This window comes from Lepidochelys kempii, chromosome 3 (assembly GCF_965140285.1).
Source record: "Lepidochelys kempii isolate rLepKem1 chromosome 3, rLepKem1.hap1, whole genome shotgun sequence".
In the NCBI taxonomy this organism is placed as follows: domain Eukaryota; kingdom Metazoa; phylum Chordata; order Testudines; family Cheloniidae; genus Lepidochelys; species Lepidochelys kempii.
In genome coordinates, this window is record NC_136382.1 from 110,616,046 (window position 1) to 110,641,936 (window position 25,891).

Here is a 25,891-nt window from a genome sequence, read left to right on the forward strand (position 1 = left end):
AAAAAGTCCTTAGTTGTCTCATTCATATTTTTAATTTTGTTTTGTTTTAGGGAAACCTATTCTTATGCTTATAGCATTGTAAGATGCATCCTATAGGACCTTATGTCATGTGTTGTAAGGTATCTGTAAAATGAGAAAACAAATGGTATCATTGCATCAAAGTTCCTGCAAGGGAAGTTGATGATGATATGGTTTTCACTATGGCAGTTTAATAAAGAGTCTGTAAGCAGTGAAAAGAAAAAGAGTACTTGTGGCACCTTAGAGACTAACCAATTTATTTGAGCATAAGATTTCGTGAACTACAGCTCACTTCCTCGGATGCATTCAGTGGAAAATACAGTGGGGAGATTTATATACACACAACATGAAAAAATTGTCTACAGCCAGGTTGTATGATACAACCACATTTGCTCCAACCCCTCAGACAGAGACGAACGCCTACAAGATCTCTATCAAGCATTCTTACAACTACCATACCCACCTGCTGAAGTGAAGAAATAGATTGACAGAGCCAGAAGAGTACCCAGAAGTCACCTACTACAGGACAGGCCCAACAAAGAAAATAACAGAATGCCACTAGCCGTCACCTTCAGCCCCCAACTAAAACCTCTCCAACAAATCATCAAGGATCTACAACCTATCCTGAAGGATGACCTATCGCTCTCACAAATCTTGGGAGACAGGCTAGTCCTTGCCTACAGACAACCCCCCAACCTGAAGCAAATACTCACCGGCAACCACACACCACACAACAGAACCACTAACCCAGGAACCTATCCTTGCAACAAAGCCCGTTGCCAACTGTGTCCACATATCTATTCAGGGGACACCATCATAGGGCCTAATCACATCAGCCACACTATCAGAGGCTCGTTAACCTGCACATCTACCAATGTGATATATGCCATCACGTGCCAGCAGTGCCCCTCTGCCATGTACATTGGTCAAACTGGACAGTCTCTACGTAAAAGAATAAATGGACACAAATCAGACTTCAAGAATTCTAAGATTCAAAAACCAGTCAGAGAACACTTCAATCTCTCTGGTCACTCGATTTCTGACCTAAAAGTGGCTATTCTTCAACAAAAAGACTTCAAAAACAGACTCTGAGAGACTGCTGAACTGGAATTAATTTGCTAATTGGGTACAATTAACTTAGGCTTGAATTAGAGACTGGGAGTGGTTGAGTCATTACACAAAGTAAAACGATTTCCCGTTGTTTATCCCCCCCCCCACCTCCCATTGTTCCTCAGATGTTCTTTTTAACTGCTGGAAATGGCCCACCTTGATCATCACTACAAAAGGTTTTCTCCTCCCCCCCCCCCCCCCCACATTCTCCTGCTCATAATAGCTCATCTTAAGTGATCACTCTCCTTACAGTGTGCATGATAAACACCCATTTTTTTATGTTCTCTGTGTATACAAATCTCCCCACTGTATTTTCCACTGAATGCATCCGATGAAGTGAGCTGTAGCTCACGAAAGCTTATGCTCAAATAAATTGGTTAGTCTCTAAGGTGCCACAAGTACTCCTTTTCTTTTTGCAAATACAGACTAACACGACTGCTACTCTGAAACCTGTAAGCAGTGAGGTTTGTCGCTGCTTACTTGTGGTAGGACAGTAATGTGAAAATACATGAATGTATGTGTGCCACCTTGCTTTCTCAGTGTTGATGGAGGAACGTGGGGAACTAAATAAAAGACACAATGATTGAATGGGGAGAAAAAAAAATGATGAAAAATTTTGTCTGACCTTTTAAACCAGGTTTGATGCTGAAAATGCTGAGCTGTTGAACTGGATTTTGAAATCAAAAACTGCCATTCAGGCCATAGAGATCAAAGAATACAAGAAGATGAGAGAGACTGCAAACGTGAAAGAAAAGTTGAAGGTAAACTGAGAAGATGGAAGGATGTTCCAGTGAATAGTTTATTGTGTCAGTTTTTGCTTGCTATCAGTTGGTGGTACAGTCAGATCTGAGAGGTTTCTGTGGATTAAGTCCCATTGTTAAATGGCTCTAGAATGCTGGACAAATGTGGAACTCTCTGGCTATAAGCGATATTGTGGCTGTAAGGTCATGCTTACTGATTTACTGGGAGTTGGGGTTTTTTTCTTGCTAATATCTATCTTCAGTGTAGTAATAAGTGCATTTCTTGAGGATTATTGTGTTTTCTATCTGGCTACTTATTTTGGCCTCATGGCTGACAACTGGAGATGGGGACTGATTGAAAACTCAAGAAACTTTGGGGAAGTATACAGCTGTGGGCAGTCTCTATACACAATCCCCTGGAGGCATACCCTCTGCCCACCCTATCCCTCAGAAGAGCCTGAAGTGTTTTATTGCTAAAGTAATTGGAATCTTACTACTTAGAATCTTAGCATAGGTCAGAGTCCCTGTAATTATATGCTTTATACAGTACTGTTGCTATAAAACTGTCACCAACCTGTGAGACAGTGTAGAATTTACAAGACCCTGTGGGAGCTATGCCTCCTCTGTCTTGGATTCATGCCATTGGAAGCCTGAATCCTTGTCACCATTTTTTTTTTTTTTTGAAGCATTGTCTTTGCAAAAGCTTACTGGAATATTAGCAGTACTTGAATCTGCTTGTGGAATCTTAATGTGCATATGTAAGTCTCCAGAAGGAGGCTCACTTTTGAGTAGGCTCCAGTGCAAAAAGATGACATTGAGGCTATATGGAAGGATGTTATAGCTACTGCTGCTATTATTATTATTATTTTATTATTCATAAACCTCCATAAATGTGCATGGCTCTTCACAAAACAGTCCCTGCCCAGAAGAGTTTACAGTATGATCCCAATTCTGCAATTTACAGCACACAGACAGCATGCTCCCCTGTGGAGCCCCATTTAAGTAAGTAAGGGTTCCAGGGAAATGTAGCAGTTCCACCTGTCTGTTGTCAATTGCAGGCTTGGAGTCTGTGTTAAGACAGGAGTAGAAGAAGGTGACAAACATGAAGAGTTGATGGAGAAAAGGATGAGTGTGCAAACAATAAGTCTGTGAGGTCACTGGCATGCATCAGGAGGGCTTATAATTAAAAAGTTAATTGAATTTGAGACTGTGGCTTGTGCATCCCTTCAAGAAGATTTATTTTGAGGGGGAACTGGAAGGAGGGGTAGATGGATGGCGCAAGAGGGAGTAGCGAGGGGGTTCCTGGTGTGTGTGTGAGATTTTAAAAATAAAAAAAACCCAGTGAAATGTGGGTTAAGGATGTGAAGGATTATTTAGCTGAGCTGTTTGACCTGAGCACAATGGATATGTTGGGAAATGGAAAGGAGAGAAGAGCTAAGAAGGAAGATGGAGCCACTCCAGTTTCAAAACGTTGGCCCTATATTTACTAATAAGTTAAAGAAGCCAATCTGAACCAATAATTTAATTACTGCCCCCCGCCCCCAAAATAAAAAGGAAGGAAGAAGGGAAATGATTTTGACAGTTTCGATTTAAGAAATTTAAATTCAAGGTTGAGGTTTTGGTATTCAGCGCTCTCCACAGGGCTGGCACAGGTTATCTGAGGAACCATCTCCCTCTACACAATCACACTGCAGCAATACACCCATTACTACAGAGGGCAGGTTTCTAGGCCTCCAGCATCTATTGCAGACTTCACTCCCAGAATGTATCAAAATGACCATGAATCTCTCTGCCTTCACACCACATTTGAAAGCTCATCAATTCGACTCAGATTTCCCTCATTACTCAATTATTTTTAAAGAAGCTTTTTTGGGGGAAATGATAGGAGGGAAAAGAAACTTCAGTTATTTGAAAGAATTAACAGTTTCACTTCCAATGATGTGTGGTATGGAGAGAGGGGGAAAAATAAAAGCGCCTGGAGCCCTGATCTTGCAAGTGTCAGGGTATTCTCAAAAGAATAAATTAAAAATGTGTAGGCAGGACAACATGGAGAAGCTTGCATCTGCAATATCTACTTTCTAGGCAAATTGGAAGCTTCAGATTTCACAGGATTCGACGCATTCTTTAACAGAACTTAAAGAATTCTGCAGCTCACAGTGTAAATTACTGCAGTTAGCTCTACTCAGCGGATAACACTGTTCACTTATTGTTAAGTTGGGGCCAAATCCTACTCCTGTGAATTTATGAAAGTTTTCCAGAGACATTAGGAGACAGCTGCAGCAGCACAGGAGCTAGCAAACAGAGCTGTAAACAGGGGAGTTTGAGTGGGAGTTTGAAAGCGGAGTTTGTCTTGTGGTGCTTGTGTGGGGTTTGGTTTTGCTGTGGGTGGTGGTGTTTTGGTGTGGTTTGTGTTTCCCAGATTAACAGGATTTAGGTGGGAAGGCTATGACAGATTCAGAGGTGGCAGTGGGAGTGACCCATGTAGCAGATGACACAATGAAGATGACTGGATGTGGAAGCTGTGGTATGTACATGATCCTGGAGGGGGCACCTGGTAAGAGTTTTGTCTGCATGAAATGCCGTCTGATAGAGCTGATGGAGGAAAAGATCAGAGGTTTGGAGATGCAGGTGGAAAGTCTGGTAGAGTTTAGGAAGGGGTTTGAGCAGATTATGGAGCAAAGACATGAGGTATCTGAAGGGAAAAGCTCAGACTTGCAGATGGAAGCAGGACTAGGGAATTTTGAGGGGAGACTGGGTGAGGAAAGTGGTCAGTGGAAGCATGTGACTAAAAGAACTAGGCAGAGGAAAAGACGGGCTAGTGAAGGAGAAATAGAGCTTCAGAATAGGTTTGCAGAGTTGGAAAATGAAGAAGGGGCTCAGCAGGTAGTCACTGAAGGTGACAGGGCAAGGAAGAAGAGAAGAGCGGTTAGTCCTATAGGAAAAGGGGAAGAGTTAATGGAGATTACACCAAATATGAGCCCCAGGAGGATACAGGATGGGTTAAAAAGGATTACAAGGGAGAATGGGAATGGAAAAAACTTGCAGCCAGAGGGAACAGGGGATAGACTGGAGAATAGCACCGTCACTAGGAAAAGGCAGGTCTATGTGATTGGGGACTCTTTATTGAGAAGAATAGATAGGCCTGTAACCAGAGCTGATCCAGAAAATAGGAGGGTGTGCTGTCTTCCAGGTGCTAAGATACGGGATGTAGACCTGAGGTTAAAAAGGATTCTAAAGGGAGCGGGAAAGAATCCCCTAATTATCCTTCATGTGGGAACAAATGATACGGCTAGATTCTCACTGGAAAGTATTAAGGGAGACTATGTTAGGCTGGGGAGGACGCTTAAGGAAATTGAGGCTCAGGTGATCTTTAGTGGGATTTTGCCTGTTCCTAGAGAAGGGCAACAAAGGTGTGACAAGATTATGACTATCAATAGATGGCTTAGGCAGTGGTGCTATAAGGAGGGCTTTGGGATGTATGGCCATTGGGAGGCATTCATGGATAGAGGACAGTTCTCTCGGGATGGACTTCATCTGAGTAGGGAAGGAAATAGACTTCTAGGATGGAGGCTGGCACAACTGATTAAGAGAGCTTTAAACTAGGAATTTGGGGGAGATGGTTGGGAGATGTCCAGGTAATCTCCACGCCAGAATTTAGCATAGAGTGGAAAGAAAATGAAGTAAGAGTGGATACAGCTGTAGGTAGGAGGAAGGGCAGTGTAGATACAAGTCTAATAGGTTATACTGGTAGTAAAATAACCGTGCCTAATAGGGTACAGAATGTGAGTGAGGCCAAACAGCAAAAATTAAGATGTTTGTACACTAATGCAAGGAGCCTAGGTAACAAAATGGAGGAACTAGAGTTACTGGTGCAGGAAGTGAAACCAGATATTATAGGTATAACAGAGACCTGGTGGAATAGTAGTCATGACTGGGCTACAGGTATTGAAGGGTATGTGCTGTTTAGGAAAGACCGAAATAAAGGTAAAGGTGGTGGAGTAGCACTGTATATCAATGATGAGATAGAATGTAAAGAAATAAGAAGCGATGAAATGGATATGACTGAGTCTGTCTGGGCAATAATTAAATTGGGGAAGAAAACTATTAGAGCCTCCCCTAGGATAGTGCTTGGGGTGTGCTATAGACCACCGGGATCTAATTTGGATATGGATAGAGCCCTTTTTAATGTTTTTAATAAAGTAAATACTAATGGAAACTGTGTGATCATGGGAGACTTTAACTTCCCAGATATAGACTGGAGGACGAGTGCTAGTAATAATAATAGGGCTCAGATTTTCCTAGATGCGATAGCTGATGGATTCCTTCAACAAGTAGTTGCTGAACCGACTAGAGGGGATGCCATTTTAGATCTGGTCTTGGTGAGTAATGAGGATCTCATAGAGGAAATGGTTGTAGGGGATAATCTTGGCTCAAGTGATCATGAGCTAATTCAGTTCAAACTGAATGGAAGGATTAACAAAAATAAATCTGCAACTAGGGTTTTTGATTTCAAAAGGGCTGACTTTCAAAAATTAAGGAAATTAGTTAGGGAAGTGGATTGGACTGAAGAATTTATGGGTTTAAAGGTAGAGGAGGCCTGGGATTATTTTAAATTAAAGCTGCAGAAGCTATCGGAAGCCTGCATCCCAAGAAAGGGGAAAAAATTCATAGGCAGGAGTTGTAGACCAAGCTGGATGAGCAAGCATCTTAGAGAGGTAATTAAGAAAAAGCAGAAAGCATATAGGGAGTGGAAGAAGGGAGGGATCAGTAAGGAAAGCTACCTTATTGAGGTCAGAATATGTAGGGATAAAGTGAGACAGGCTAAAAGTCAAGTAGAGTTGGACCTTGCAAAGGGAATTAAAACCAATAGTAAAAGGTTCTATAGTCATATAAATAGGAAAAAAACAAAGAAAGAAGAAGTGGGACCGCTAAAAACTGAGGATGGAGTGGAGGTCAAGGATAATCTAGGCATGGCCCAATATCTAAACAAATACTTTGCCTCAGTCTTTAATAAGACTAAAGAGGATCTTAGGGATAATGGTAGCATGATAAATGGGAATGAGGATATGGAGGTAGACATCACCATATCTGAGGTAGAAGCGAAACTCAAACAGCTTAATGGGGCTAAATCGGGGGGCCCAGATAATCTTCATCCAAGAATATTAAAAGAATTGGCACAAGAAATTGCAAGCCCATTAGCAAGAATTTTTAATGAATCTGTAAATTCAGGGGTTGTACCATATGATTGGAGAATTGCTAACATAGTTCCTATTTTTAAGAAAGGGAAAAAAAGTGATCCAAGTAATTATAGGCCTGTTAGTTTGACATCTGTAGTATGCAAGGTCTTAGAAAAAATTTTGAAGGAGAAGGTAGTTAAGGACATTGAAGTCAATGGTAAATGGGACAAAATACAACATGGTTTTACAAAAGGTAGATCGTGCCAAACCAACCTGATTTCCTTCTTTGAGAGAGTAACAGATTTTTTAGATAAAGGAAACGCAGTGGATCTAATTTATTTAGATTTTAGTAAGGCGTTTGATACTGTGCCACATGGGGAATTATTAGTTAAATTGGATAAGATGGGCATCAATAGGAAAATTGAAAGGTGGATAGGGAATTGGTTAAAGGGGAGACTACAACGGGTCCTACTGAAAGGTGAACTGTCAAGTTGGAGGGAGGTTACCAGTGGAGTTCCTCAAGGATCAGTTTTGGGACCAATCTTATTTAATCTTTTTATTACTGACCTGGGCACAAAAAGTGGGAGTGTGCTAATAAAGTTTGCAGATGATACAAAGCTGGGAGGTATTGCTAATTTAGAGAAGGACAGGGATACCCTACAGGAGGATCTGGATGACCTTGTAAACTGGAGTAATAGGAATAGGATGAAATTTAATAGTGAGAAGTGTAAGGTCATGCATTTAGGGATTAATAACAAGAATTTTAGTTATAAGCTAGGGACGCATCAACTAGAAGTAACGGAGGAGGAAAAGGACCTTGGAGTATTGGTTGATCATAGGTTGACTATGAGCTGCCAATGTGATATGGCTGTGAAAAAAGCTAATGTCGTCCTGGGATGCATCAGGAGAGGTATTTCCAGTAGGGATAAGGAGGTTTTAGTACCGTTATATAAGGCACTGGTGAGACCTCACCTGGAATACTGTGTGCAGTTCTGGTCTCCCATGTTTAAGAAGGATGAATTCAAACTGGAACAGGTACAGAGAAGGGCTACTAGGATGATCCGAGGAATGGAAAACTTGTCTTATGAAAGGAGACTCAGGGAGCTTGGCTTGTTTAGCCTAACTAAAAGAAGGTTGAGGGGAGATATGATTGCTCTCTATAAATATATCAGAGGGATAAATACCAGAGAGGGAGAGGAATTATTTAAACTCAATACCAATGTGGACACAAGAACAAATGGATATAAACTGGCCACTAGGAAATTTAGATTAGAAATTAGACGAAGGTTTCTAACCATCAGAGGAGTGAAGTTTTGGAATAGCCTTCCGAGGGAAGTAGTGGGGGCAAAAGATCTATCTTGCTTTAAGATTAAACTCGATAAGTTTATGGAGGAGATGGTATGATGGGATAACATGGTTTTGGTAATTAAATATTCATGGTAAATAGGCCCAATGGCCTGTGATGGGTTTTTAGATGGGGTAAGATCCAAGTTACCCGGGAAAGAATTTTCTGTAGTATCTGGCTGATGAATCTTGCCCATATGCTCAGGGTTTAGCTGATCGCCATATTTGGGGTCGGGAAGGAATTTTCCTCCAGGGCAGATTGGAAGGCCCTGGAGGTTTTTCGCCTTCCTCTGTAGCATGGGGCACGGGTCACTTGCTGGAGGATTCTCTGCTCCTTGAGGTCTTCAAACTACAATTTGAGGACTTCAATAGCACAGATATAGGTGTGAGGTCTTTTTTAGGAGTGGTGGGTGAAATTCTGTGGCCTGCATTGTGCAGGAGGTCAGACTAGATGATCATAATGGTCCCTTCTGACCTAAATATCTATGAATCTATGAATCTAGGAGACCAAAATGAGGCCCTTTAAGGCACACAAAATTAACTGGAAAAGAACATGGGAGTTAAGCATTCAAGAATAAAAGGCCAGGAAATTCTACCCATTGGCTGAATTTGACTTAGACTAAACTTAATAAACATGGATCAAACCAAAAAACCAAGAATGCTACAACAACACTAGGAATAAAATTGCAGTGTTTTATCAACTTCTTGCAACTGGCACTGGGAGAAAATGCTTGTTGGCTTTAAATGCAGGGAATAAAATATTCCCTGGGAGGCCAGTACAGAGAGTGTAGAGTGGTGTGCCCTTGCTGGCCCGTGTTGCTGAGTAAGTGGGCTGTTACCTTCACCCCACTGTTCTCTTCTGAGATTTCCAACTTTACTTTTTACTGTATTTTAATATGAATTTAACTGAAAAGTCACTTTCCCATGGGACACTGAATGGCTGCTAAATAGTTAGTCACATGCTGCATGTTTCAGGTTTGAATTGGAATTCATATATGAAAGGGTCCACATCTCACCATCACTGGCCCACTAGACTGTTTTGGTCACCTTTTATTTTTGGTATCCTGCTACTATGATTAATCTTTCGCTTTTTTTGTGACCAGTAAGTTTTACTATGTAATACAGTTTTGCACTAGTTTCTGAAGGAAACATGACTAGAAAACACTCAAAGATGTGTTGCTGTTTGCAACTGGAATCTCCTTAAAGAAATCCTGAGTTATCTGGGGAGTGGCAGGGAAGTACGTATTACGTGCTGTACTGAAAAAGTTTTTATGTCAATTGAAATGCCCATCTTTGAAACTACGTTCTTTGTTGGGATTTGATTCACAGGCCCTAGAAAAAGAAATGGCCGAGAAAAGCCAGAAGATAGATGATCTGAGCCAAAGCGGACAGAATCTGTTGGATCAAATGGGAAAGGGTAAGAGATCTTTAAAGTTCTTTCATTTTGTTTTGGTGGAGGCAAGTGATGTAAGCACTTGACTGAGTGGAAACAGAGGCATTTATTGAAGATACTTTTCCAGATTAAGCCTTTCTTCAACTCTTCTCTTCTAGAGAGCTGAATGGGTCTTAATTGTGTTGGTGAACACAATGCATGTGAATGTTAACAAAAATAACAAAAGGTCAGCTCTGAAAACATTTCTCTAAAGTAGTATGTGTCCATTCACTTCCTCCTAGGGTTTCTGTTTTATTTCCAATGATCTGAAGACTTTGGAAAAGGCAATGTTCAAATTATATATTGTTCTTTTGGAATCTTACACAAAGCATGTGTCTTAAAGACTTGCATACTGGCCTGCCGTTTTAGAGCAAAGTTTGAATTGGACAAATATCAGTGTATCTATCTCTGAATATTTGTCTACTTTATGCATGTTTATGACTCTGTGTAAAAACTCTCGTCAGTGTTTTTGGAAATACAGTCACTACCCATGGCGCAAAGAAGACGATCACAGCTTGAGACCTAATCTAAGTGAATGTTTGTTAAAACCCGAACTTTTGAAAACTTATAATTAACATCAGTGAAAGCTGAATCTTTCAGCCATGCCAAAGGATTCCTAGATAATAATTCCAATAAATATAATGAAATGCTGTCAGTAAAGCATGTCTCATTGTTCTGTAAAGCAGCTCTTCACATACTCTGGAGACAGAATGGTTGTTGCTCTGAGGTCTAGTCCACAATTGCACCTTGGCACCATAGTTATGATTAGCAGAGCTCTCAGCTAGTAAAAGGGGTGATGCATACCACCATTAGCGTGTTGACAGTGATGTCTGTGTATGCAACACTTGCATTGCATGCCCCAGGACTGACTGTGCCCGTAGGATGATTCTGTCTGGCCCCTGAACACTTCATGGAGGACAGCATTTTGAAGAACCAGATTGCATCCTCCACACCGTGTGATCTCACACACATGAGAGATCATGCCACATGTTCTACAAAATGGGATCCTTCGCAATACGAGGTCATGACCTCGCATACACGTGTAAAGTTGCATGCCTTACTAAAAGTGTTGTGGTGCATGTTAGGGCGCTTATTCCTTCACCCACTTACTTCCCTGGCCTCTCGCTTGAACAGAGAGCAACAATACCCGAAGTCCAAAGGTGCAAACAATTCGATGTTTATTGGGGTGAACCTCCAGCAAGCATGATTCCAGTTTCCTTCCTTAGTGTCCCCCTTCCCAGCTCTGACACCACAGAGCCTTACCTGTGTCCCTGTTCCCATTCCTGCCCTTAGCCAAACATGATTCCAACTTCCTTACCCCCATTCCCTGTTCCCATTTCCCCCACCCACACACCCACCCACCCACTTCCTGATTGACTGCAGACTATATAGTAAAACTTGAGTTTTGCTTAGCTGTACCTTAACCAATGATTTTACTGAAATTTAACTAACCAATCCTAACACATTGTAACATGATTATGTAACCAATTATATCCCACCACCTTAATTAGTTTACACCCAGATTATACAGCAGACAGGAACAATCACAGAACCAGACAGAGATTATACAGACAAACAATAGCAAAGTGGGAACTATAATGACGCAACGATGCAGAAGTGAGGATTTCACATCCCAGCTATTGATAAGTGAGTTCTTGCCAGACAGCATCCTAAATTTCCTTTTACATTTTCTAGGCGCTTCCCTTTCTCCGGAGGTGATAGGCACTATCAGGACAGGATTGTATTCCTAACAGCCCAATAGCACCTTATTTCAATGTGACTAGTTTGGAATGTGAGGTTGTGACCGGTCGCTTCCCAGCTTATGGCTGCCTCTGCTGCTTAGCCAAAGGCCTTAGCCTAAGCACAGGGCCTCAGACTGTCTCAGTAAGAGAAGGCACTTACACTGGCAGACAGTGATTTTGATTCTTTCTTTTATACCTCTAGAACTAGCCAAGTGATAAGAATACACCTACATTCTTAGAGTACAGGCCTTTACAGACAGGCCTGAATATCTATATCCTAATAGTGCACACCACTGGTGTTGACCATTTTTTCTGATAGACTTCATAAAACTTCTGCTAGGCTACCCAACAGTTGGCTTTTCCCACTCAGAAAGCCCTTATTGCTAGGAGTGTCTAGCCAGACTATTCTTTTCCTGCCAGTGCTCAAATCTCTAATTTTGTCAGTGACCTGGTGTCACTTTCTGGGGGTGCAGTCCAGACCAGTGTGGTGGCAGACAATGATAACCCCTTACCTTAGGTGTCTCTCAGTGCTTTGCTGTTGTAGCTCCCAACCTGGACCATTCACAGCCAGCCTGCCAGCATGCAGGTTGCATCCTGAATGTCTTTGTGCTAGACAGCTGTGGGTCAGGTGCTCTGACCCCAGCAGACTGTCCACATTCCTGCTCTAGCTTCCACTAGTCATGGTTGCTACTTGCAGGGTGACCCCCAACATACTCCTACTCCCAAATTTTACCAAAACCATGTGTTCTGCAATGTCTAACCTCTCCTGGGTAGTTCAGAGAAATAATATGGTTCATTTAGAGACACACACACATCACAAGCTTATTAACTGGGGTGAATACTCCTTTCTCTTTAAACACAGCATTGAGTTGGTTTATGGTAAAGTGAAAGGTTTCAGAGTAACTGCCGTGTTAGTCTGTATTCCCAAAAAGAAAAAGAGTACTTGTGGCACCTCAGAGTCTAACCAATTTATTTGAGCATGAGCTTTCGTGAGCTACAGCTCACTTCATCGGATGCATACTGTGGGAAGCGTAGAAGATCTTTTTATACACAGAAAGCATGAAAAAAAAAACCTCCCCCCACTCCACTCTCCTGCTGGTATTTTTTTCATGCTTTGTGTGTATAAAAAGATCTTCTACGCTTTCCACAGTATGCATCTGATGAAGTGAGCTGTAGCTCACGAAAGCTTATGCTCAAATAAATTGGTTAGTCTCTAAGGTGCCACAAGTACTCCTTTTTCTTTTTGGTAAAGTGAAATAAATTTATTAACAAAATTAGGATTTACAGAGACAAGGTAGGTGGTGTAATATCTTTTATTGGATCAACTTCTGATGGTGAGAGAGACAAGCTTTTGAGCCACACACAACTCTTTTCCAGGTCTAGGAAAGGTACTCTGAGCATCATGGCTAAATGCAAGATGGAACAGATTGTTTAGCATAAGTAGTTAGCACACATTCTAAGGGACCATTCAAGGTTGAGTAGCTCATTAACATCTCTGCAGTGTTAAGACAAAAAGAGGGGTCCACGATTTTTAATATCTAGCAGAGCTATGAATTTAAGCTGCCAGGATCATCTTTTGAAAGTGTTGTGCAGGTTTCTTTGAGGGTGAGGATTGATAGGTCGGAAATAGATTGATCACTTTATGAAAAGTGTTCATTCACATGTGATTGGGTGTTCTGATCTTTTTATCATTTTCCTGAGTGAGTTCATTCAAGAGCATAGTGATTGTCTGGTCTCACCCACATAGTTGATGGGGCATTTAATGCACTGACGGAGGTGTACCACATCTTGTCTTAGGCATGTGTAGAATCTGTGGATCTTGAAAAGTGTGTTATGGGGAGTTTTGATCTTTGTGGCGGTGACGATAAGTCTGCAAATTTTGCATCTGTTGCCACTTTGAGTTGGTGTGTCCTGGTCTGTGGGTAGCTTGCTTCTGATGAGGAGCTTGGAGAGTCAGGGGGTGGTATTTGAAGGCCAGAAGTGTTTGAAGGCCAGGGTTCAGGAAAGCTTTTCTTTGGGATGAGGTCCCTATTGAGCATGGGTTGCAGTTGTTTGATACCCAATCTGGGTTCAAGTGTGGGAGGCAGGTGATAACTAGGGGTATGCAGTTGGATGGGCTTTTATTTCTGTATTGAAGCAGATTCGGGGTATTTGGGTGGCTTGTTCCATGATTTGATATACTACTCCGGTGGAGTGGCCTTGTTTGGAGAAGGCAGCTTTAAGTGGATTAAGGTGTATATCCCAGACTTGAAGTGAGTTTAAATATAAGGAATGAAGATAGAAAGAGTTACAAGTAAAATATGCTTCTAAAATAAATATGCTTCTAAAAGTCTAAATCTTGATCTAGAAAGATACAGGTTTTGTTCAAAATGGTTTCTCTTGCCCAAGGCTTTGGAGCTGTGCTCCGGCTCTGCTCCAGCTCCAGGCAAAAACCTGCAGCTCCACTGCTCTGGAGCTGCTCCGCGCTCCAACTCTGGGCTCCTCTCCAAAACCCTGCTCTCACCAGTCATTCTTCTTCCCAGCCATGGCTGACTTTCCCTCGGTAAGGACCTTCAACGAAAGTATAAGGTGCTAGCTTCCCCTGTTGTCTTAGGTGAAAGATCTTTGCCTAAGCAGGTTACTCACATACATTTGGTTCCAGATATTTCAACCTTTTGGTTGAAGGGCATCCTCTCAGCTTGCAAGAATTCTGGCCTCGTGTGTCTGTCGAGTGATGGATGACAAAGACCGCTTCTCTCCTTGCTTATATGTTCCAAAATTCAATGACTTTGGGCATTATTTTTATTATTTTGGACACTATTATTAAAATGTGCATTGGTGCAACTGCAGTGCTTAAGTGAAGATGCTTGTATGCTGTCAGGGTTTCCTCTCCACTCTGAACTCTGGGGTACAGATGTAGGGACCCTCATGAAAGAACCCCTAAGCTTATAAGTACCAGCTTAGGTTAAAAACTTCCCCAAGGCACAAATCCTTTCCTTGTCCTTGGACGTAACTGCTGCCACCACCAAGTGATTTAGAAAAAGATTCAGGAAAAAGACCACTTGGAGTCCCTATTTCTCCAAATATCCCCTCAAGCCGCTTCACCCCCTTTCCTGGGGTGGCTTGAGAATAATATACTAACCAATAGTTTAACAAAGTGAGCACAGACCAAACCCTTGGGCTTTTAGGACACTAAAAATCAATCAGGTTCTTAAAAGAAGAACTTTATTATAAAGAAAAAAGTAAAAGAATGACACCTGCAAAATCAGGATGGAAGGTAACTTTACAGGGTAATAAAAGATTTTAAACACAGAGGACTCCCCTCTGGACTCAACTTCACAGTTACAAAAAACAGGAATAAAACTACCTCTTAGCATAGGGAAAAATCACAAGCTAACACATTTGTTTGCCTTTACTTACAATTTCTGTAATTATAGATGTATAATTTCAGGTATCTTTTTAGGAGCTGGTTTACCTGCTTGGTCTCTCCTCTGTCCTGAGGGGGAACAAACACCCCCCCCCCCCGATTTGAAAGTATCTTCTTTCCCCATTGGTCAGGTGCCAATTAGGTTAGTTGAACTGATTAACCCCTTACAGGTAAGTGATTCTGTACCTCTGGCCAGGAGGGATTTGATGTTACTGCATACATAAAGGTGGTTACCCCTTCCTTTATATTTATGACATATGCTAATGGGAGAGCTTCTCCTGTCGGTGTAGTTACCCGCCTCTCAGGGAGGTGGATTAGCTATGTTGATGGGAAAAGCTCTCCTGTTGGCGTATGGGGTTAGCTCAGTATAACGATGTTGTGCAGGGGTGTGAAAAATCCATTCCGCTGAGCAATGTAATTATGCTGATACAGGTCTGTAGATTAGATGTGGTCTTTGTTTCAAGAGGCAGGATGACTTCATGCTTTTCTTCCCTTCCTGTGGGCTTCCCGTCCCCACGATAATTTCTAAGTAAATGGAGCTTCCGTTGTTTCTGATTCCACCATGCTTAATTTACATAGGAGACAGGTAGATAGCTGTGACATCCTCTCCTGTTTCCGCAGACAGTACAGCCTAATATCAATATGTAATTTCTTATATAGTGTTAATACATACATCTTACAATGATGTTAGTCACCAGTGTGTCATTAGCTTTCAGAGAAGACCTCACTTTATAAACTTTTATAATACAGTAATACTGTGTACAATCAGTTGATTCAGTTGAGTTATTAGTTTTCAAATGATACCTCACAAGACACATTTTGTACAAAGATTATTACAATAGTGTATAGGGTGAGAATATAGGAGTGCTTAACGTTGCACCTGAGTCTCTGTTACAATGGGTCAGAATCTCTCACAACCTCATGAGCTAGCTAATTCAGTGTAAAGCTAGACAGTAAAAACTTGTGCTGCTTTGTAATTGTTTCTAGGTTTCGAACCTTTTTCTGGGAGGAATCTATTCTTCTCTAAACTATGAAGGTCTTTGGCCTTAACAAGCACTACATACTGATTATAATGTAAAACACATGTTTCAAAATTTAGCTAGCGCCACTTAACAATACGATATTATAGAAGTATTGTTTAACTTTTCTGTTGAGGGGAAAAATATATAATGTCAAGCAAGAGAAAATATGTAGATTTCTCTTTTAAAATTTATGACTTCTTCACCTAGTGCATATACTTCATAAGGTCTCATCCAAATACACCTTGTATAAGGATTTGGCAAATTGAAACAGAAATAGCAACATAAACTTGCAACTGCAAGTTATAAAGTGTATTTTTAAGAATCTGAATTATTGATTATTTTAGGCTGTAATTCAGAGTGCCTCAATCATTATACTAGAGTATTAGATTTTATAGCCTTGCTAATTAAAGTTACAAATTCTTCATATACCTGAATATCCAGATACCTTATTAATAATAGATTTCAGAGTAGCAGCCGTGTAAGTCTGTATCCGCAAAAAGAAAAGGAGAACTTGTGGCATCTTAGAGACTAACAAATTTATTTGAGCATGAGCTTTTGTGAGCTACAGCTCACCTCATCGGATGTCTTATTAATAATGGTGCTGCAGGGATGAAGGTTATGAATCTGGAAAGTATCTGTAAGATCACTGTACATAAGCCACAGTTTCTACTACAAATCGTGGTGTTACCAGCACTGAAAGTGATTGCAAGTTTCAAGGCAGTGTGATGAAGACAAGCATATATATAACGTTTTAGCGTAGACAAAATCCCCAATTACTTACCAACCACAAGGGAAAAAAAATACAAACACAGCGAGAGAAGTGTGTGGGTGAAGTCTGTTCGTGTTACAATATTACATCTTCAAGGCATGTATTGTACTGGCTGTTCAAATTTATTCAGTCTTTTTTTAAAAAAAAGTGTGTGAGAGCTAGAGAAATGCTTCATTCAGTCTCTGTGGGCTGGCAATAGCCTTGTGTTTGTCAGCTTGTGTTTTGCAGTTATTATTCTTATTAACATCTAGTTCTTAATCACATCTGTCTGCAATGTAACATTGTTTGGTACTGTTCCTCCTCTTTCCCAGCCTGACAATGCAGCATTTCCATCCACCCTTTCAACAAATTTACTGACCCCAGTGTACAGTTAGGGACTGATGCTTTCTAGTTTGCTGCTTGCCTTTTTCAACAGTGACTCTAGAGAGCTGCAGGGAAAACTTCATTAAAAAGCCCATTGTTTAATGAAGTTAATTTTATTTAATGATTTAAGATGTTTAAATGTTAACTTGCAAACTACAATTCAATATTTAAAATAAAAAACGGGTGGCAGCTCATCACTGTAAACTGTGAATTTGTTTGTCAGAGGGAGTGAGTGGCACTCAGAGCTGTGGCTAGCCTGGGTCAACTGACTTGGGCTTGTGGGGCTCAGGTTGCAGGGCTAAAAATTACTGTGTAGACATTTGGGGGACCCTGTGAGTGCGGAGGATCCTGAAGCTTGGGCTGGAGCCCAAGCCCGAACATCTACACAGTGATTTTTGGACTCTGAGCCTGAATCAGCTGACTTACTCCAGTCACAGGGTTTTTTTATCCCTGTGTAGACATACCCTAAGTCTTGCTTATAAGCATGAAATTAAAAGCCAAAATGCTTGTTACCACTATTTGACATAGTTTCAAGGAAGGCTGACTTGGAAGTAAAAAAAAAACAAAAACAAAAAAAACCACCACCTGTGTGATTATAGATGAAACATATATATTTGCATTAATATATCTGAAGAATGTAATGATTAGATACTTGTAAATCAAGATGTGTTGCAGTTTCTCTAACCACAATGGTTTATTTCCTTCATTGACTCAGAGGAACTTTTTACTGAGGATGTGAAAAGTGCCCTGGAACAGATATTGACAGAGTGGAAAGAGATGATCAGGCACCTGGAGGAACTGGCAAGAAAGATACAATACCAGGATGAAATAAACACATACTTTAGGGAAATGGGTGAACTTGAGAAGATTATAAATGAGAAGGAGGTGTGGCTAAAAAATGTCACTTCATCATTGCAACAACCATCTTTAACAGCCCTGAAAGAGTCATGTCAGGTAAGGTTGGCAACTTTGTTTACTTTGATATCAAACTTATAGAAGAACGGAATACCCCAGATCACCCTTACTCTGACACAGGCTAAACTAATCAGCTCAAAAGCACTCAAGTCTTACTTAAAATTAATGGGACTTAGATGCATTTGAAAAGGTTATCCTAAATCTGTTGAATAATCATAGCACAACTATTTATACAAATGGTTTAAATGTATGTCTTGTTTTGTTTTTGTGTTTTTTAATTTTTTCACAGCGGGAGCTCACTCATCTGTTAAGTCTGTGCCCTCAAATTGAACATCAGACTGCTACCTCTAAGGTGCTCACATCCCAACCTGCTGCTCCAAATTTCATCCAAGACAGCTTGAGCAGTTTTACTGATCGCTTCAGATCTGTCAGACAGAAATTGGAAGAATGGCATCAGCAGCTGAATAAAGGTAAATATTCCGTTTCTTCTATTTAAATCACATTGATGCCTCTTTTGATTCTGTCCCTCTTAAAAATCAGATTTTGATACATACTCTTTTGGTGCATAGTCTGATGTTCTCCGAGCCTGCAAAGAAGTGGTGCTGCACTGTATAATGTGTATGATTGTCTTAGGTCTTCATTGACATACTATATACATCATGTAGTCGCACTGCAAGTGCCATGTAGAATTTGTATCTGTGTAGAAATGTAGAAGTAGCTTTTCCATTTTCCTCTTTTATCCACAGATCATTAGTTCTTAGAGTAGGTTACATTATAAGTCCGTGATATCCAGAGAGAGTTTCAGAAAATGATAGAAAGTGCTGAAAGAATGATTAGAATTTCTGAAAGGTAATATAAGGACAGATTATTGCTCTTGAAACCTAATTATACCGTGCACTATTATAAATATAACAGTTAAAGAAACCGCTTGCAACTATTCTTGTCAAGGACAGTTCACCCCTTATGAAGATGTCTAGTACACTGTTGGAACTATGTATAATAAATTAAAAAAGTGATACATTTATCAGTCTGGTTCTATAATCCTTCACTCTGCCACTATTCCTGTTGACTACAGTGGGAATTTTTGACATACACATTGTAGGACCAGACCCAGCACCAGCCAATTATAGTCTAAGAAAGGAAACGTTTATGCTTTTATGAATTGTATATGCTAAAATTATGGGATAAATTGCTGTGCTGCTGAGAAACTTAGTTCTCTTCTGATTGTTGGCTGGTTGGTTAGGCCACAATCTACAAAATAGGAAAAAGTTTGAGAACTATGTCTAAAATACATTTCTCTTCTAAAAGTCTGTAAAGTGCCCCTGTAAAGTTATCTGTCTCCATATTGCCTTGTACTTCCGTAGTTTGTCGGTTTTTTGTATCTACCTGTTTTGTCTTGTCTTAGACTTAGATTGTCAACTCTCTGGGACAGGAACCATCTCACATGATTCTCGGGTGGCTATAATGGAGCCCGGATTGCTGCCCTTTGGCACTACAGCAATCAAAATAATTAATAATACATATAATAATAGTAAGGTTCCATGTTTGTGTCTCTGATTTCCTTATCAAATGTGTTCAATTTACAAGTTTAAAAAACATGTCCTATTGCTAGCTCTGCTAGCCTATGATCTATTATTAATCATGTTTATGAAGTTAGTTATGACTAAGACCCAACCTACTGTGGAAGCCCCATTGTGCTATGCACCAAACAAACACACGGTAGTAGTTGGACCCTGCTCTGAAGAGCTTATAAGTAAGGCTATGATTTGGTGGCTATGAATCAGTGACTTCCACAGACCTCTGCGACTTCACCCCGCAGCTGCTGGTGGCCAGGAGCTGCGGGGTATGCCTGCTGGCAGTGCTGTGTAGCGGGAGGGGAATCCATAGCAGGGCAGGGTGCTAGACTCTCTTCTCTCCCCATTTTGTCATGGATATTTTTAGTAAAAGTCAGGGACAGGTCACAGCTTCCATGAATTTTTGTTAATTGCCCATTACCTGTCCCTGACTTTTACTAAAAATGTCTGACAAAATTGTAGCCTTACTTATAAGCCAAATAGATGAGACAAACATAGGGTCGTAACAAACAAAGACAACCTTGTGATCACAGCAAACAACACATTAGTTCCACTTTTTTTTGTGGGTGGATTTTGTTCGGAAGAGGATAAATTAAATAGAAAGGGAAGGGGGTAAAGGGGGTAGGACAAGAGGGTAAGAGGAGCAGGTTTGGAGTGAAGCTGAAGGGGAAGAGGCTGTGAGGGAAGGGGGTGATTAGAGTGAACAGCCAATCAGCACAGGAAATAGAAAGTCCTGTTAAAACTGTAAAAAGTTCTGATTGTCCAGAGGTGGTCCCCGCTTTGGCTACTTCTGCCCCTTCCAGCTGCAGTCTCTGGCTGGCTCCTCTCTGTAGTTTTCCTCCAGTGCCCCATGAAAGTTAAGATAGCTGTTTACATATCTCTAGCAATTAGGCCTGCAGTGTTATCTGTGCTCACTGCCCTCCATGTGGGTGTAACTGATGGAAAATTAACAAGCATTTCTCTTGGTGCATAAGAAGCTGTGTTGGTTCTCTGGTGCCAATTGGAGTAAAAAGTAGTGAAAACTGATCTAGTTGCTGAGCTTATAGGCTTCTAAATAGACACAAATAACTGATCTGCTGTGTCCTATTTATAATATGGAGATATACCTATCTCATAGAACTGGAGGGGACCGGTTTCAGAATAGAATCACACTTGAAATAACTCTTGAGGAACCTCCCATTTTGAATTCCCAATCTGATCTCCCACATTTCCTGCAGCAACTATATGGCTTTATATGTTAAAAAATTAATATCAGGATTGTATTAAGGAGATACAGACAAGGTGAAAATAATATAGTGGTGCAACTGGTTAGGTACATCTTCTCATCTCGTGGCTGCTATTTATTTATTTCTTCCTGGGTGTACAGCTTTTTTTAACATCAAGTCTCCTCTTCTTGTTGCCTGCAGACTTGACTGCTCTCACCTTTTGCTGGTTACTTTGCAGTTCTATATGTTGTTTACCTCTGATTTTGGTGGTGTCTGCAAATTTGGTTGAAATTACACAGAAGAAACGTTAAGCAAAAGAAAGAGTTTCTCAGTTCCGGTATACCAGTGTTTCTCAGCGACTGGTCTGTGGACAGGTCTCCCTGACACAATTTAGGAAGGCAACAACCCTGTCCATGGTAACCAAAAGGTTGAGAAACACTGCTGTATAGCAGATATGAGGGAACTCTGGAGGAATGACTGGTAAGGGAACAAGATTAAAATTAATTTTGAGGAAAAGAATAATTATTTGACAAAAAAAGGAGATGGGGAAACTTGTAAAATAGGCAACAATGCAGGTTTCAGTCCTATCTGCTGCTGTGTTGTATATGATCCATGAGAGATGTGGTATTACAGAAAGTCTCATTAGTTGTGACTTTCTAGAGAGCTTCTAGAGCAGGGGTTCTCAAACTTCATTGCACTGCAACCCCCTTCTGACAACAAAAATTACTACATGACCCCAGAAGAGGGGACCGAAGCCTGAGCCTGGCCAAGCCCTGCTCTCCCTGGTGGGGGAAGGGTGGGAGGTGGACTAAACCAAAGCCTGAGCCCGGCTGTGGGTGGGGGCAAACCTGAAGTCCCATCAGCCAGGGCTGACAGCCTTGGGTTGAAGGCTTTAGCCCTGGGCGATGGGGCCCAGGCTTGGGCTTTGACCCTGGGCCTGAGCAAGTCTAACGCCATCCGGGTGACCCCAGTTTGAGAACCACTGTTCTAGAGGATTCATCTGACCAGCTAAATCTCACAAAATCCAAATATCTTTTTTACATTCTTCATGACTACTTAAATTGAGGTGTAGTGTGTAGCAAGATGATGTGAAATCACACACCCCCTTTTTTTTGTGTGGGTGCATGGGTCAGTGCTTGAATATTGGCTTCTATGTAGGGCTGAACTGGCCTTTTAGTTCACCTGTTCAACCACTGTAATGGAAGTAGCTCTGGGTACCACAGGTAGCCTCTATGCTATTGAGTTCATCTTCTGAATCTCAGTAACTGGTTCTGTCAAGCAGAAAAAATAGGTGATAGTAACAGTTATTGTTTAGGTCACAGATGTAGGGGGGGATCTTATCTGGCTATGGGCTTTATCCTGCAAGGCTGTGAGTGCCCTCAGCTGCTACTGTGAAGTGAAGGGGATTTGAAGGTACTCCACATGTTGCAGTCAGACAGTAAACTATTGAATATATGCAAGGTTTCAGTGAAATATATTTCATAGAATCATAGACTTTAAGGTCAGAAGGGAGCATTATGATCGTCTAGTCTGACCTCCTGCACAATGCAGGCCACAGAATCTCACCCACCCACTCCTGTAACAAACGTCTAATCTATGTCTGAGCTATTGCAGTCCTCAAATCATGGTTTAAAGTCTTCAAGGTGCAGAGAATCCTCCAGCAAGTGACCCGTGCCCCACGCTGCAGAGGAAGGTGAAAAACCCCCAGGGCCTCTGCCAATCTGCTCTGGAGGAAAATTCCTTCCCGACCCCAAGTATGGCGATCAGCTAAACCCTGAGCATGTGGGCAAGACTCACCAGCCAGACACCCAGGAAAGAATTCTCTGTAGTAACTCAGATCCCACCCCATCTAACATCCCATCACAGGCCGTTGGGCATATCTACAGCTAGTAGTCAAAGATCAATTAATTGCCAGAATTAGGCTATCCCATCATATCATCCCTTCCATAAACTTATCAAGCTTAGTCTTGAAGCCAGATATGTCTTTTGCCCCCACTACTTCCCTTGGAAGGCTGTTGCAGAACTTCACTCCTCTGATGGTTAGAAACCTTCGTCTAATTTCAAGTCTAAACTTCCTGATGGCCAGTTTATATCTATTTGTTCTTGTGTTCACATTGGTACTGACCTTAAATAATTAGTCTCCCTCCATGGTATTTATCCCTCTGATATACTTAGAGAGAGCTATCATATCTCCCCTCAGGCTTCTTTAGGTTAGGCTAAACAAGACAAGCTCTTTGAGTCTCCTTTCATAAGACAGGTTTTCTATTCCTCAGATCATCCTAGTAGCCATTCTCTGTACCTGTTCCAGTTTGAATTAATCTTTCTTAAACATGGGAGACCAGAACTGCACACACTATTCCAGATGAGGTCTCACCAGTGCCTTGTATAATGGTACTAACACCTTCTTATCTCTACTGGAAATACCTCTCCTGATACATCCCAAGACTGCATTAGCTTTTTTCATGGCCATATCACGTTGGCGGCTCACATTGGCTGTGATCAACCAATACTCTGAGGTCCTTCTCCTCCTCTTACTTCCAAGTGATGTGTCCCCAGTTTATAACAAAAATTCTTGTTAATCCCTAAATGCATGACCTTGCACTTTTCACTATTAAATTTCATCCTATTACTCCAGTTTATAAGGTCATCCAGATCTTCCTGTAGGTCCTTCTCTGAATTGGCAATACCTCCCAGCTTTGTGTCATCCGTAAACTTTATTAGCACACTCTGGCTTTTTGTGCCAAGGTCAGTAATAAAAAGATTAAATAAGATTGGTCCCAAAACCGATCTCTGAGGAACTCCATTAGTAGCCTCCTTCCAGCCTGACAGTTCACCTTTCAGTGTGACCCGTTGTAGTCTTCCCTTTAACCAGTTCCTTATCCACCTTTCAATTTCATATTGATCCCCATCTTTTCCAGTTTAGCTAATAATTCTCCATGTGGAACTGTATCAAATGCCTCACTGAAATCGAGGTAAATTAGATCCGCTCAGTTTCCTTTGTCTAAAAAATCTGTTACTTTCTCAAAGAAGATCAGGTTGTATTGACATGATCTACCTTTTGTAAAACAGTGTTGTATTTTGTCCCAATTACCATTGACCTCAATGTCCTTAACTACTTTCTCCTTCAAAATTTTTTCCCAAGATCTTGCATACTACAGATGTCAAACTAAGAGGCCTGTAGTTACCCGGATCACTTTTTTTCCTTCCTTAAAAATAGGAACTATGTTAACAATTCTCTAGTCATACAGTACAACCCCTGAGTTCACAGATTCATTAAAAATTTTTGCTAATGGGCTTGCAATTTCATGTGCCAGTTCCTTTAATATTCTTGGATGAAGATTATCTGGGCCCCCTGTTTTAGTCCCATTAAGCTGTTCAAGTTTAGCTTCTACCTCGGATGTGGTAATATCTACCTCTTTCATGGAGTCAATTAGTAACTTCATGTACTACCATAACCTCTTGATGGAGCTATTTTTGTAATTAACTGCAGCCAAATATATAAATGGTAAACGCACAAACACATATATGGTAATGATCTGTTCGGGAATCTCATTTTAGGTCTTTTATTAAGATCTTTCATATACTTGTAGCATTTCCTCTGATGCAGAGCTTTTGGATGGGCTCCTGCCAGACTGACCTATATCTGTATTACCATATATGCTTGTAAACTAAAGATGTCCAACTACTTTTTCATTAAGCAAAACTATTAAAATTTCTAATATATTCTTAATTTTTAGCCAATTTTAAACTTAGTAAATGATAACATGGGCATATATGTACCTTTATTTACAAAAAAGTAGCATTCTTCTGCATGAAATAAATCCTAAGTTATGTGAACTTTGTTTCAGTATCTATGCCTGAACTATATTTAAATGTAGTGTGATTTATGTGCTGTTTGATATTTCATAGTCTGTTGGATCATAGACCTTCAGTGCTATCAGTTTTGGCTACATTGAAAAATACTGAACATTTACCTCATTCTCTGCGCACAGTCCATTTTGTGAGTTGAACAAGGCAGTGATCCTATGGAGAAAAACGGGATGTGACCATTTCATTCAAGACTATAACATAATACAGCAAAAGTGGTAGCAAAGAGTTAAGATTCCACAGACGTCCTTAACTTCAGAATTTTTTGACTGCTAAATGCTTTACTGTACAAAGTTATAAACCTCATGCAGTGCACATCATCCTCACTGAATGTAGTAAGGGGCCTCTAGTCTCATTCACCAATCACTCTGACATGAAATAAGGCAGGGGCTCTTCAAAATAAATAATATTACTCCGGGGGGGAGGGGGAGGAATTATGTGCCACTGCACAATGCAGAATTTTGCAGAAATAAATGTTGTGTGTGCAGAATTTCCCCCTCCCCCCCACCTCAGAAATGGGCTGCAGAGATGTTGGCTGCCCCAAGGGGCTGCTGGACCCAGCAGAGCCTCGCTCACAAATAGACAAGACTCGGGGAAGTTCCCAGCATGCCCTGAGGGAAGAAGGAAGTGTGTAGGAAACTCTTTGCAAGCTTGGGACCCAGCGTCAGGATGTTTCTCCCTCTGGATCCCTGGGCTCTAGGAGAGTAAGGGGTGTGAGTATCTGAGCCAGGGGGGCTCTGCAAGTGGGCTGTGGGGGAGAGGAGGGTGTGAGTGTCTGGTCTGGATGGGCACCGCAGCTGGCCTCTGGGGCGGTAGGGGCTGTGAGTGTCTGGGCTAGGGGGGGCCATGGGTGGGGTGGGGACCACAGCTGGCCTCTGGGGGGGTGAGGGGTGTGAGTTTCTGGGCTGGTGGGGCCCCATAACTGGGCTCTGTGGGGAGGGGATGATATGTCTGGACCCCCAGCTGGGCTCTGTAGGGGAGGGGGCAAAGAAACAGGAACTGAGTTGTTCTAGAGGTTTCTTTAACTCTTGCCTCCTAAGGGATATTTTTTGTGTGTCAATATTGTTACATACTTGCTCACAGGTATTTTGAAATAAATTAGCAAAATATTTGAAACTGGTGTGATTATATAGTGTTGTTTTTGATAAATAAAATTTGCAGAATTTCTGGTGCAGAATTCCCCCAGGAGTATAATATGTAACTGCAT

At 41.2% G+C, this 25,891-nt stretch overlaps 1 protein-coding gene across 9 annotated transcripts in view; it reads left to right on the plus strand.

The window, feature by feature from the left end:
* UTRN (utrophin) overlaps positions 1–25,891 on the plus strand; it is a 587,274-nt gene that overhangs the window by 152,159 nt on the left and 409,224 nt on the right. For 7 of the 9 annotated variants that reach the window (XM_073337527.2, XM_073337525.2, XM_073337526.2 and 4 more), the window contains 4 exons: positions 1,766–1,889; positions 9,719–9,806; positions 17,839–18,077; positions 18,328–18,508. In XM_073337527.2, the coding sequence (XP_073193628.2) occupies positions 1,766–1,889; positions 9,719–9,806; positions 17,839–18,077; positions 18,328–18,508 (632 nt within the window). The other 2 variants (XM_073337532.2, XM_073337533.2) reach the window with 2 other exon arrangements.